At 38.2% G+C, this 14,849-nt stretch overlaps 1 protein-coding gene across 1 annotated transcript; it reads right to left on the bottom strand.

Moving 5' to 3' along the window:
- Positions 1–8,818: 8,818 nt before the first annotated feature.
- LOC113290230 (DNA repair protein recA homolog 1, chloroplastic-like) lies at positions 8,819–13,954 on the bottom strand. The gene is made up of 13 exons (XM_026539834.1): positions 13,455–13,954; positions 12,971–13,062; positions 12,672–12,747; positions 12,504–12,566; positions 12,254–12,383; positions 11,221–11,306; positions 11,006–11,131; positions 10,434–10,538; positions 10,270–10,326; positions 9,971–10,033; positions 9,796–9,872; positions 9,389–9,461; positions 8,819–9,277 (listed from the first exon to the last, which is right to left on the bottom strand). Exons 1-13 carry the CDS (start codon positions 13,671–13,673, stop codon positions 9,164–9,166), a joined length of 1,281 nt encoding a protein of 426 aa, XP_026395619.1. The 5' UTR covers positions 13,674–13,954; the 3' UTR covers positions 8,819–9,163.
- Positions 13,955–14,849: the final 895 nt, after the last annotated feature.

Raw genomic sequence — 14,849 nt, 5'->3', positions numbered from 1 at the left:
TGTTTGGTTTTCTCATCTTGAGAAACCGTTAACAACCCAATTCTGTCTTGGTATCAGACAGGTCCTCCTTCGACCTGTTTAGAGCATCCACAGTGGGCGAGTATAACCAAAAATTTGGGATGAGATCGTAACACAGTGGGACGGAGTAAAGATCAAATCCCAACCAAAGATCAAATTCCAGACCAAATATGGTCGCGACCAAATCCCAAATTCTAATATAGTCGGGCGTAAATTTAAAGTACGCTTGTTGCTGGGCGTAAATTTAAAGTACGCTTGTTAACGGGCGGAGATTTAAATTACGCCCGATGAAAATTCAAATTAAATAAAAAAGAAAAAGAATGATGAAAGTTACGAAAAAAATGGGGCGGACTTTTAAAGTCCGCCTGATGAAAGTTACAAAAAATAAATAAATGGGGCGGACTTTTAAGGTCCGCCTGATGAAAGTGTAAAATGGGGCGCAGCCATAACAGTCCGCCTGACGAAATTTTAATCATGTACCGTTGCGTCACAACACGGACTAAACCCAAAATTTGGTCTTTTTTTTTGATCTTTGATCTTTGGTTTTGATCGCACCACTGCAGTTGCTCTTAGGGTTTATTTTTCCTTTTTTTTTTTCCTTTTTTTTCATGGCTACCGAATCATCTACCCAGTCTTCTTCCGAATCTTCTACCACCGCGTCTTCTATGTCTTCAGGATTTTTTTTCTGCTCAATCTTCAGTCTCTATGGATCCAGCACCCTTTGAACGTCTTCACAGTGCTATCTCTAAAAAGTTAACGGGTTCTAATTACTTGTTATGGAGAGCTCAGTTCATACCCTATTTACAAGGATATGATTTGGAACAATACATTGATGGTTCTCTCCCAACTCCACCAGCTCTTGTTAATAATCTCCCTAACCCACAATTTTTGTCATGGAGACGCACAAATAAACTTCTTCTTGGCTGGATTATGTCTTCTCTCACTGCTCCAATTCTAGCTAAAGTTAAGGCGTGTGATACTTCCTTTGCTATTTGGACAAAGCTTGCTGCTCTATTTGCATCCAAAATTGATGCACATCTTATTCATCTCAAGGAATCACTTTCATCCATAAAGAAAGGAAACTTAACCATGTCTGATTACATTCAATCAGTCAAAAATATTGTTGACTCTCTTGCTGCTAGTGGTGTTGACGTTTCTGACAAAGAATTTCGGCATTATGTTGTCAAGGGACTTGATTCTTCCTATGAATCAATTGTTAGTTTTTTAATTACTACGATGGGTTTCATTACTGCTGACGAATTCAAATCCATGCTTCTCTCTTATGATTTTCGTATCACTGCACAAAATCAGGTAGCTTTATCTTCACCACTTGCTAATGTTGCTTCTGTGGCACTGAGGATGTTCCGCTTACACGATATGGAAAACCAGCTGTTATTTGTCAAATTTGTATTAAACTGTTTCATAATGCCCGAGACTGTCGCAAAAGGTTGGATACAGTGACTTACCCTTCTCGTGACAAACGTTCACAATCCAAAAATGTTGCTACTAAGGGACGATGACCATCTTCCAATGCTCCAGCTGCTTATGCTACGTTTCACAATTCTGTTTATGCCTATGATTGGCTTCCTGATAGTGGTGCGACAAATCATATGACCAATGATCTCAGCAACCTGCACAGCCATTATGAATATAACAGACCTGATCATATTCGAACTGTTGGAGGTTCATCCTTCCCGATTTCCAATACTGGTGATCGTATTCTTGATACTCCCACTCGTAAGTTTCTTCTTCCTAATGTTCTTCATATCCCCCATCTCTCTAAAAATCGTTTATCTGTCTCTAAATTCTGCCTTGATAATAATGTCTTCCTTGACTTCTATGACTCTTTTTGTCTTGTGAAGGATCGCCAAACTGGGGAGGTAATACTTCGAGGAATGCTCACTAAGGAGGGTCTTTATACTCTTCTTCCTGTTTCACCGGTTTCTGCTCTTGTTGGTGAACGCACCTTTTTACAAACATGGCACTCTCGTTTAGGGCATCCAATGCTCAAAACTGTTAAAGCCATTGTCTTGAAGCATAGATTATCCGTTTCTGCTTTTGAATTCTCTATGTGTCGGTCATGTTTAGCAAATAAAAGTCATAAGCTTAGTTTTACAGCAAGTTCTACAGTTTATGAACATCCTTTGGATCTTATTGTCTCAGATGTTTGGGGTCCTGCTCCACCTTTATCTAATGAAGGTTTTCGGTACTATATTATTTTTGTTGATGCTTTTAGTCGTTTCACTTGGATTTATCCCATGCATACCAAAACCGATGTTATTGGTATTTTTGATGTCTTTTATCGCCAAGTGCAAACTTTATTTGGTCGCAAAATTAAAATTTTCCAAACCGATAATGACACTGAATACAAGAAACTTACTCCAATTTTGCAACACAATGGTACCGAACATCGTCTTACTTGTCCCCACACATCTGTTCAAAATGGACTTGCAGAAAGACGACATCGTCACATAGTTGAAACTGGCTTAACGCTTCTATCCATGGCTTCCGTTCCGCCTCGTTTTTGGTATGATGCTTTCTCTACTGCTACTTTTCTTATGAATCGTGTTCCCTCAGTTCCTACAGGTGCCAAATCTCCATATGAGTTGTTATTTAATAGAGTTCCGGATTTTCTGTCCCTTCGGACTTTTGGGTGTCTATGTTTTCCCCATCTTCGAGATTATCGATCTACCAAACTTGAGCCACGGTCTTCTCCTTGTGTTTTTCTTGGATACTGCACGACTCGAAAGGGTTACAAGTGTTTGCACATTCTTCCGGTCGTGTTTATTGGTCGCATCATGTTGTCTTCGATGAATCCTGGTTTCCTTTTGCAGGTTCCAATTCCTCAGTATTACCGTCTTCCAGCGATCCCTCACAGGTAACTTCCTCTCCACTTCCTTTTCCCATATCTACTGTCGTGTCCTCCCATACCTTCTCCGCTGCTTTTTCCATTCCTCCTGCTCAGTTTTCTCTTTCACCTCCTCTGGATCGTAGTTCTCTTGATACTGTACAGATTCCACCTGTTGTTGACGTGCCAGAGATCCTCACCCATCTGCAATCTCCAGTTTTCACTCGTCAACTGGATCCCACTAACAGCTCAGTTGTTGTTCGTCCTCATAGTGTGTTTTCTCGGCAAATTTCATCGCCTGCCCCAGCTGCCACGACTGCACCGTTAGTTCCATTGTCTACTACGGAAGTCCAAAAGTCCTCCCATGTAGAAGCTCAACAGTCGCCTTCCCCAACTGCCACAACTGCACCTTTTCTTTCATTGCCTATTACGGAAGTCCAATAGTCCTTCCCTGCAGAAGCTGAAACGTCACTTTTCCCTGCTGTTAAAAGCTTTGGTCAAACGTACAGCAGACGTCTGCCACCTCCTACTACTGTCTCTTCTGTTCTGTAGCTCCTGTGTCTATTTCTTCAACACGTGCTGATGCTGTGGACTTTCAGCAGCCTGTTTTGTCTGCTTCTACCGATGGCTCTATTCCAAGTAATGGAATTCAACGAACTGATGTTGTCCAATCGAATGTTTATGTCTCAACAACAACACTTCTTGTGACACAGACGGAACAACTACACCCTGCTCCATCTACCACACTGCTCCCCGATACAACGACAACAACACCGTTACCAGTTAGTACTCCATTGCATATTCAAGTTGTTCCCACGTCTCGACCACCGACTCGGAATGAGCATTCAATGGTTACAAGAGGAAAAGATGGTATTTTTAAACCAAAAGCTCTTTTAGCTTCAAAGTATACCACTATTACTGATGCTCTCACCCAACGTCTTATTAGCAGGCGAAGAAAGATCCGAAATGGCGCGTGTCTATGGATGATCAATATAATGCCCTTCTTCAAAATGGCACTTGGTCTTATGTTCCGCGTACTCCGGATATGAATGTTGTTGGGTGTAAATGGGTGTTTCGTGTCAAACTTCATGCTGATGGAACTATTGAACGTCGTAAGTCCCGTTTAGTGGCTCAAGGATTTCATCAACGCGAAGGACAAGACTATGGAGAAACTTTTAGCCCGGTAATAAAGCCTTGCACAGTTCGAGTTGTTCTTACTTTGGCCCTTACATCTGCATGGCTTATTCGCCAACTTGACATTCAAAATGCATTACTATATGGTTTTCTTACGGAGGAAGTTTATATGAAGCAACCTCCTGGTTATATTGATCCGAATTATCCTGATCATATTTGTAGATTGCTTAAATCCTTGTATGGCCTAAAAAAAGCACCAAGGGCGTGATACACTCGTCTTAGTGTGTTTTTACAACAACTTGGTTTTACCGTTTCTCGAGCAGATTCTTCATTGTTTATTCGTCGTTCGGCTACCGATGTTACTTATCTTCTTGTATATGTCGACGATATTATCTTAACATGCTCCTCTTCTTCCTTTTTGCAACATCTTATTGACACTCTCCACAAGGAATTTGCTCTAAAGGATCTTGGAAAGTTGTCTCTTTTTCTTGGTGTTGAAGTTACAAGAACAACTGATGGTTTGTTTCTTTCCCAGCGTCGTTATATAGAGGATTTATTGGAGCGTGCTAATATGCAAGGAGCAAAGCCTGTGAGTACTCCTTTTACTACTTCTACTGAGCTAAATCCACATGATGGTGTTCCGTTGAAAAATCCTACTGAGTATCGGAGTCTTGTTGGTGGTCTTCAATACTTGTTGATCACTCGGCCTGAGCTTGCCTTCTCAGTCAATAAAGTATGCCAGTTTATGCAACATCCTACGGAAAAGCATCTTCTTCTTGTCAAGAGAATTCTCCGTTATTTACAAGGTACTTCCTCTTATGGTCTTACTCTTCGGCCTTCTTCTAATTTAAAATTAAGTTTTCAAGCCTATACAGATGTTGATTGGGCTGGTGATCAAATTGATAGACGGTCAACTAGTGGGTATTGTGTTTACTTGGGTTCGAATCTTATTTCTTGGAGTGCTAGAAAGCTTAAAACTGTTTCTAAGTCGAGTACGAAGGCTGAATATCATGGTCTTGCCATTGCTACTGCTGAGCTAATGTGGATTGAATCTCTACTCAAAGAACTTAAGGTTCCAGTCTGCACTCCTCCCGTCTTGTGGTGTGATAATTTTGGTGCTACCTATCTTACTATGAATCCTATTTTCCATGGTCGTACTAAACATATTGAAATCGATTATCATTTTGTTCGCGAAAGAGTTCAACATGGCCAGTTACAAGTGCATTTCGTTTGTTCTAAAGACCAAGTTGCTGATGTGTTTACTAAACGTATTTCGCGGGATAGATTCTCTTTTCTACGCTCTAATCTTACTGTTTCCAATCACCCGCTTAGATCGAGGGAGGGTGTTAGATAACAGGAAATTTCTCTTTGTTTCATGTTCTTTCTGCTTATAGTTTTCGCTTATTTTGTTATGTCTTGTATGCCAAACTAAGGCAACTATAAGTCCTGGACAGCAAGTCATGTAACTCAAAATATATATAAACAGATCTTTATGTTTGGTTTTCTCATCTTGAGAAACCCTTAACAACCCAATTTTGTCTGTTGGTCAAGACATGATAAACACATTCGCTAGCAAAGAAAGTAAGCAGAAGTATTCTAGTTACTTTCTCAGGTCTTATATTGAAGATAATAAAGATTTTAAGTGGTCCCCCGGACCAGACAGTGGTTTAGCCATTAAATTTGATGTTGGTAGTGACAGTTGCGATGTTACGTGCGAATGCACTTATAGCTTTTGCTGGAAGTGTAGCAAGGAACCGCATCGTCCGGTTGACTGTAGCGCCATGGCGAAGTGGACTTTGAAGAACAATGATGAGTCTGAAAACGTAATATGGATATTAGCTCATTGTAAGCCTTGTCCAAACTGCAAACGACCGATTGAGAAAAGTGTAGGGTGTAATCATATGAGGTGCTCAATTTGTCAATTTCGTTTTTGCTGGGTATGTCTTGTTTCCTTAGATAATCATTCTTGTAATGGATATAAGGTCGATGCAGCAAATGACAATTTGGAGAGAAACACAGCTAGAGAACACTTGGCAAAAAATATAGTCATTACTATCAAAGATGGGTAGCTAACCATAGGTCTCTGGATCATGCAGTTGAATCTATGAAGAATATGGAGATATATAGCCAACTGGAAGAGCTTCGTTTTATTCTATGCCTGGATGATGAGAAAGAGCTCAAATTCATTAAAGATGCATGGGAAAAGATAATTGAATGCAGACGTGTGCTTAAGTGCAGCTATGCATTTGGATATTACTTGCCTGAACATGAACATGGGAAGATACAGTTTTTTGAGTATCTGCAAGGTGAGGCTGAGTCTGGATTAGAAAGTCTGCATCGGTATGCAGAGGAAGAATTGCAAATATGCCTGCACTCTGAAACTCCATTAGAAAATTTCAAAATTTTCCGGAAGGAGCTCGAGAAACAGATTACCGACACTGCAGATTACTTCGAAAGCCTGGCCACCTCCTTCAAGAACGGCCTGTCAGAGGTACATTCAGAAGGTGCAGCCAACAGCAACAGAGAAAGAACTACAGATGAGCATGACGAACAGAAGTATGCAAGTACCACGACTCTGCATAATGAGTTTAGTCTATATGACTACTCTAGTGAACCCGCGCAATTTTGTTAACGTTCACCTAGTAATTGCCTTCTCTTCTCCTCTCCAGGTTACACTTATAAGTAGGTTTTCGTCACTAATTTTTCCTGATAAAAAAGGAACAATTTTTTGTCCTATATAAAACGATATCGTCATTTAATAGAACTGGTATTCCTCTTTATAAATCATGGTTATTTGCCATATGGTGGTTCCCTTATTCTTCTTCTTTGATTGTTGCTAATACATAAGACACATAAACACCAAAAAAGTGATGACCAAATTAGAGGATAATCCAAACAGCTAAGACCATCTGCACTTCAACTGCATAAATAGCTGAGAAATATAAGAAAATTTGATTTTTCATTGAATGCATGGTCATAGACGTCATTATTCATCTAAGAAATCAAGAAACGTTTTGGTAAGATTTCTGAAAAATGTCGCTTCTGCAACATGTGATGTAATTTCTTCCTTTTTTCCGTACGCCTTCCTTTTTATGTTATCAATGAATTTAATTTTTCTAGTAAGTTTGAATTGACGTAAAAGAAGACCCACGAGGTATATTACAACATTGATATAGGCAGACATCGGGATTTGGAAAGGTTAGAAAACTTGGAACTCCAGCAAGATCACTAGTAATATGGAAAGATAATAATAAAGAACGATTTTTTGGACCTTAATTTTATTTTGGATAAAGACATTAGAAGTAAATCTAGGTCACTCCTTATCTTGATATTTATATTAATAACTAAATTACCTTCCTGATTAATTTTGGGTGATGATTAGTTAGTGTTAATAATAGTTAGGGTAATGATTAGTAAGATGATTAAGTTAAAGATAATTAGTGAGATTTAAAAATCAGATGGTTTTTTTTTTAAAGAAGTAGAATTATTGAGAGAGTAAAGTTAGAGAAGATGAAGAAGGAAAACATGAAAAACGATGGATTTTACCAACCACAACCGGAGGAAGGGTATTTGGGTACTCAGGTGTGCTTCAAACTTAGATAATGTTGGTTGAATTGCTCCAAACTTTCAAAAAAAATGAAAATTTTTATGTAGATTTGGGTCAGTTCGGTTACCATATGTCAAGAACATGTAACCGAACACACCTGAAAGTGTAGTTCGGTTACGTTTTCCAAACACGCAGGTTACCGAACTCGCTCGTTAATGGAGGTTTTGGTCGTACAATATAATGTTCGGTTACCTAGGATAAAATGGTAGGTAACCGAACTTTGAACTTAACAATTTATTTGGGTACATCTTGTGTGTTCGGTTAGTTCGCAAACTTCAACGCAACCAAGTTTCCAACCGAACTGCAGGTTAAAAGTAACCTAGTGTTAGAAGTTCGGTTGGTTCGCAAACTTCAACATATTTTGCGAATCAACCGAACTGGGATTATATATGCATATATGCAATTAGGCAAACGTTCGGTTACTACGAAAGTTCGGTGATATCCTTATTTTGCGAAGGAACCGAACTTATGGACCTCTGTTGTTCTAATACAAGGAGTTCGGTTAAAAGTATTTTTTACGAATCAACCGAACTCTATTGGCTAAGTTCGGTTACTTTGTAGTTTTAAATTTTTTTGCGAAAAAACTGAACTCTATTGGCTAAGTTCGGTTATTTTGGAACTCAAGATAGTGGCCACAACAACAAAGTTCGGTTAGACTGGATTTGTTTTTTTTCGGTTCTAAGGGTGGAGTTCGGTTACTTTGTAGTTTTAAAAAATTTTGCGAAACAACCGAACAGAGAGTTTGGTGACTTAGTTTTAAATCCAATAGCACCGAACTGTTCTTCGTGTTCTTCATTTTCAAGAAGTTCGGTTAGTAAAACCCTATTTTTGGAAAATCGGCCTAACCGAACATGGCTCTGTAACTCCTACTAAAACCCTATTTTGATGATTTCTATTCGATTGAAGCAATCAAAAATCAAATTAAAGTGAAGGATTTGTTGGAAAATACCTCCGGAGTGGTCCCATGGCAGAATCAAGCTGCAGCTGGCGTCTTTTATACTCGATAATATTATCATGTAACAGAACTTAATTGTGATTGCATTGATGTTGTTACATTTCTTAAATAGGCGGTGGTGGTGGGAGGAGGTGGTGGTAATCGGTGGTTGGTGGTGGTGATAATCGGAGGTGGTGATGGTTATTAGGTTGGTTTTAAATTAAATTAGGTTAGGAGTAGGTTAGTCATTTCAACGTTTTAGGACACCCCTTATCACTATAGGAAAGGTGGCCTTATAAAACCATGGTCCCAAAAAAAAAACCATGGTCCCCAAAAATATCGTTCATAATAAAGATACCAAGCCCAAGTTTGTAAAAATGTACAGACCCCTTCTCTCCTCTGGGTACAGAAATGACCAGAAGAAAATATTTCTTTCTTGTTACACTGACTTTCTTTCGTAGGACGCATGGCTAACCCAAAACAACAAAATCGGCTGCCGGGTTTCACAGACATTTCACCATTTAATGGTAGCAGGGTGGCGGAATGCCAACGTTTGCTGATCGCGAATTTCTTGCACAGAGATCAGCTTCAGAAAACATAACTACTAAATTTTCTAGGGTCACTACTCAACGTCGTCCATTATTTCATGTCCATCTTGAAGTACTGGAAAAGGCAGTTGCCCAAGATAACCGGCTCCTGCCTGTCCTATTCCCTCAGCCATCTTCGATCTTACCACCTGCCACAGATTAAAAAAATTTCATTAAAAACATGGAAGTCGAACACTGTAATTGATCTTAATATGGACTCGGGTTTTGCATGTAAGGTTCAAAAAGGAACGAGTCCAAACCTTCTCGATTTCGTCGCATAGCAGAGGATTCTCTCTTAGGAACTGTAGGGCTTTATCTCTACCCTGTCCCAACCTGTAGTGGGACAATTTTAACCCATGTTAAAACATGGAAAACATGATTGTTAAAGATTAGTCTCGCAAAAAGAAATTGATAATCACCAACCCTTATTAGCCTGGCAACAGACTCGGTGCATAATTTTGTACAGTGAAATTAAGAAAATAACAGTTGATTCAATAGTTATGAGTAACCTTATACGGATCATATTAATCTACACATTGATCAAGATAACACACAAAGAGGATGCTGAATATACATGGCCTTAGTAGAACACATTATCGAATTGATGCATAAAAATGATGATAAACTGATGGAGGCTTACACTTTACATAGAAGGTGTAGGACATACCTATGATCCCCATAGCTATACCAAGAACCTTTTTTTAGCACAGCCTCCATCATCTCGGCACAATCTAAGACGCAACCCTGCAAACAAAATCAATTATGCACAGTGAGGTTTCAAAATCAAAACAAAAAATAAAATAAGCAGCAAGAGAAATATGATTTTGTTACAGCGTACTGACCAGTTTGCTCACTCCCTCCCCAAATATTATCTCAAATTCAGCTTGCTTGTAGGGCCTTGATACCTAAATACAAACATCAAGAGATGAGATCACCATTAACTTTCCAAAGAGGATAATCAACTAAGCAACTTTTGTATTGCAGAGTAAACCTAGCAGGGATTACTAAAGGGTGACCACAAACTTCCAGTAAGAATCTAATGAAAACCCACACACAACATTTTCTCGAAAACTAATTTCACATTAATAAGTTTAGAAAAGTGTTTGCTTTAGTACAGAAGATATAATTACTGTAAGATTACCTTGCTTTTCTGCACCCTCACTCGAACCTTAAGTCCAATATCTTCATCTCCCTTGACCTGAACAGATGTAGGATATCAATAATAGATACTTACGGATTCATAATGTTTAATGGTTTAAATACATACACATCGAAGGCTTGTTTAAGAAGTGTTAATGGGCTTACAGACTTTATCTTCCCCGTAGCACGTATATCAAGTCGAAGAGATGCAAAGAATTTAAGAGCAATTCCCCCACTTGTGACTTCAGGGTTGCCGTAAAACACGCCAATCTTGGAAAGTGCAAAAATAAATAAAGTTAAGGAACTGATATCATACAGAAAATTTGTGCAGCAAACATGAGCATAGTAGAAAGCAAAAACCAGAAAAATGAATCCAATACGCTTGAATTATTTTATGACTCTATTTTTGTTTATTACTGTCCAACAGATACAAGGTTAGAATTTATTCCTATATGAAGGTTTTGAAAAAGAGGGCAAAAAATAATCATCTGTCACCCACATATTCACCTCATCCTCTTCTATCGCTCCTGAGCAAAAGGTATCATGTAATATAAATTAATAATTTATTTTTATTAAAAAAAAAGAAAAATAAATAAAGCTAGCTAGCTAGCTAGCTAGAATAGAACAATAGCTTGTACAAGAAAAAGGGGTATTTGTGACCTCTTTGATAAAAAATAATGTTGAATCTCCCAGGTGACCATCACCAGTCCCATAGGAATCCAAGATATTTTACATACCTTATGTCTTATTTGATTCAAGAAAATGAGAGTGCATCCAGCTTTGGAGGCGTTGCCTGACATCTTACGCAATGCTTGGCTCATTAGGCGGGCTTGTAAACCCATCTGCTGCATTCCAATCTCCCCCTGCACAAAAATAACCACAACAGAATATTACAGAAGTCACACTCTCTTCAGTCCCTGTACAACAAGCAAAACACCAGATAAGACCTAACCTCAATTTCAGCTCTCGGAGTCAAGGCTGAGACAGAATCGATACATATTAGATCTATGGCACCAGATCTGCACATTCGGTCAGCGGCTGTAATGAAAGCATATTAGGGGGGCCATCTAAACAAATCATCAACCTACAAAGACATGCTAAGATAGGGCCACAAACACAATATACCAAACATCATTAACCTGCTACATTGCCTTTACTGCTTACTTATGCTAAAGTTAGGAAAATAATGACGATGAACTGACAGCACACTTTTGTACATAGTGATGAAGAGACTTTAACGACGATAGTCATACAAGTGTACATCATACAGTCTAATTTTTGTAGACTATAAACAACCATGAACAGATATTGTAGTAACTCAGTTTACTGATCAAAATATAAACAGGCAAGGTATAAGCATTAGACTATAGTAATGTAGTATAAATCTTCAGATACTGTACGCTCATAAGTTAAATGCAAGTATTAGACTTCAAGAAGTTTTGCTTTTTTATCGGCAAGGATCAAATTCTTTCATCTAAGTTTCTGCTCAAAATTATACCCAACAATTCAAGTCATCTACAAACAAAAAATGACAATTTCAGATTTGCAACTGGTTATTTCATTTGCACCAAATTCATGATTGAGTAAACTTTCATACACATACTATTTGAAATCCAATCTGTCCAACTTGCTTTGTAGAATTCAACCTTTTCAAACTTGAAATATACAGAGTCAATTATCATTTCTCTAGAGTCTAGATCTTCATCTACTAATAGCGAGATCATTCACAGTGAGCTAAAGTAACAAACTAACAATACTAAGGTTGCGAGTATTAATGCCTACAGAATTTAGGTAACTTACAATATGTCAGAGGTTGTTAGGTATACTGGTGCATAGAATCAATACAATCAAAGCACAGGATACTAACTATGTCATATCATCAAATGCTAAAATAAAAGTGCTTGAAAGAAATCGTCGTTGTCTAACCTTCCATACTTCCAAACTAGAAAACTATGTAAAGAGAAGAAAAGGAAAAAAGATAATACTTTCTAATGCCATCTCCCCATGGTCAGGCTGACACACAATTAGATTTTCTATGTCCACTCCCAGAGCCCTTGAATAAGCAGGATCGAAAGCATGCTCTGCATCCACAAGCATGGCATTGCCTCCCAGCTTCTGCTCATTCGACATACAGTTGCAGAAGATCAGCTCAGACACAGATAATAATGTCGTTGTATGAATCGTTATCCTCTTAACCTAGAACTATGATAAATAGGATGCATAACGAAACAATACCTGCACTTCCGCGATTGCATGGAGTGCTAGAGTGGTCTTTCCACTACTCTCTGGACCATATATCTGAATGAGAAAAAGAGGGTTACTACTCTCAGCCACAGGAAGGCCTTATCTACTATAGCAACAAGTACCGAACATATTATGGCTAAAACATAAAAAGCCGCTTACCTCTACAATTCTTCCTTTTGGAAGGCCCCCGCCTAGGGCAAAGTCTAATGTCAAACAGCCACTTGGAAACGTTTCACTGAACAATAACAGCATTTCGAGAATTAAATCAAAAACATTCTAACGTAATGATGATTGTGATTCTTGGATACATTTCCACCCACAGGGGTGCAGAATGCTACGTATTTATTGAATTGATTGGGCATGCATGCAGATGCAGAAAACCACAACCTAAGAAACTACCATGGAACAAACAACTAATAACAGATAAAAAAAGGGACAGGATTAAGAAAACAACATACACTAGAGCTCCGCCTGCACTGCCTAATCTTGTAACACTTCCTTTACCAAACGAACTGTTTATGTCGTTCATTGCTGCTTCTAGAGCTTTTTGCTGAAAAAGAAAACAAAGAATACACATGATTCAATACTGTGTATCTCAAATTGAAACATAATTGTTTCTGCTGAAACTCAAGTGTAGGTCTTTCAACTTCCGAGTATCTATAATTCACAATTTCTTATCAACATTCGAGTTAAACCCTAACTAAAACTCATTTAGAAATTGAAAACCTTTCAACTAAAATACTAATCAAATGTTTGGTTTTCACATTGGACAAACAAATAATCAAAATCTGAAGACCACAACATGCAACCAGGTATTGGAAAGTGGGGGCAATTGCCCCAATTGAGCCATGAGCTTAACAGAATCCTAAAATTGTTCTTCAATTTCTAATTAAAAAAAAAAGAGATTTTTTTTTTTTTGTTTTTAAAGGAAAAGAAGTTTACCCTGTCAATGAAACGGGGGTCTGAATCACCAGAAAGAGCACCATTTCCTTTGATATCGAGCTCACAGCGAGCTCTCTTTTGTTTATTAGTACTACGGAGCTTTGATGATGAAAACCTAATAAAGCGAGAAACTTGAAATTTTAGAGGAGATAGAAGGAAAACTGGATTATGGTTTATGGAATGGAAGGCATGGGTTTTTACAGAACAGACTGAATCCATCTTTTTAATTCTCTACTCAAGGAAAAGACACTGACCGAGAGAGGAAAAGAGACAAATTTGCTGGGAAGAGCAGAGGTGAGTTTGGGTTAGGTTATAATCCTTTCTTCTTCCTTGTTATTATAAAAAGAAGGTAAAAGCTTCCAGAGTAAGCTTCAGGAAGAAAGGGAACTCATTTTGTTGGGAGAGTGAGAGACAGTCTGAAAAGAGAAGCCTAAAAAAATACAGTAAGAAGAAGAAGCATAGGAAAAAGGGGAGGGACCGGAAAGTAGAGGAGACTAGAGAGCAAGCGTCGAACAAATCTATGAAAATAGTCTCTTGGTGCAAACTTCAAAATAGCCCTAGTATTGGGAAAATTATTATTTGGTCCTTTTTTCTAGGTGGTCCCAAGACTATTTGGTCAGCGAAAAAAAGAGTTTCGTATCTGGTCCACAATTATTGAAAATATAAATGGACAAAAATATCCTTTCGTACTATTTTAGCATTAGTTTTAGTAATTTTTTATTTTCATAATTATTTGAGTTCATGCTCTCTAATGAACTCTGAACTTCCTACTTATTTTCTTGTATGAGTTCATTCTTTTGATGAACTATCAAGTGTTTGGTAGTGCTTTTCGTAGGCAATCTGTATGGACAAACTCAACACAACTCCGAGAGTTAAAACTCAATCAAGGAAAGTGTCTAGAGTTGTATCTCTCTCTATCTTGTTGTCAGAACGTTCACAGAACTGAATCCGTGAACCCAACTACAAAGGGAGTTTTTGGACGGTACTAAAGACCAATATCCAAGGTTCAATCAAGTCTTATCCAACAAACAAGGTTGGACCTATCTACTATGATTGATCAACGCACAACATGTGATATTTCAATTATAAAGATAAACAATATAATGCGGAAAAAGAAATAATGCAGGCACCAGAAATTTTGTTAACGAGGAAACCGCAAATGCAGAAAAACTCTGGGGCCTTGTCTAGATTGTACACCAAACTGTATTAAACGCTATAGACACTAGCGTACTACCAATTAACTTCGGTCTGGAATGTAATTAAGCCCGAACTCAGTCTCCCACTGATTCAGGTACAATCGCACTTCTTACGCCTCTTGAATCCCAGCAGGACTCCGCGCAATTGATTCCCTTAGAAGATCTCACACCAACTAAGAGTTGCTTCAACTCAATTAAA

The sequence above is a fragment of the Papaver somniferum genome, chromosome 6 (genome assembly GCF_003573695.1).
Source record: "Papaver somniferum cultivar HN1 chromosome 6, ASM357369v1, whole genome shotgun sequence".
Classification (NCBI taxonomy): Eukaryota; Viridiplantae; Streptophyta; class Magnoliopsida; order Ranunculales; family Papaveraceae; genus Papaver; species Papaver somniferum.
The sequence above is the reverse complement of the archived record's forward strand: the minus strand, read 5'-3'. Positions and strand labels throughout refer to the sequence as shown.

What these genes read in the sequence shown, in the direction of transcription:
- LOC113290230 (XM_026539834.1), bottom strand. Translation starts at nt 13,673, where the DNA reads ATGGATTCAGTCTGTTCTGTAAAAACCCATGCCTTCCATTCCATAAAC. An exon ending in ACCCCCGTTTCATTGACAGG is followed by an intron (nt 13,063 to 13,454) that starts GTAAACTTCTTT and finishes TTTCTTTTTCAG; the next exon opens with CAAAAAGCTCTAGAAGCAGC. An exon ending in TGGGGAGATGGCATTAGAAA is followed by an intron (nt 11,307 to 12,253) that starts GTATTATCTTTT and finishes CTTTCATTACAG; the next exon opens with CCGCTGACCGAATGTGCAGA.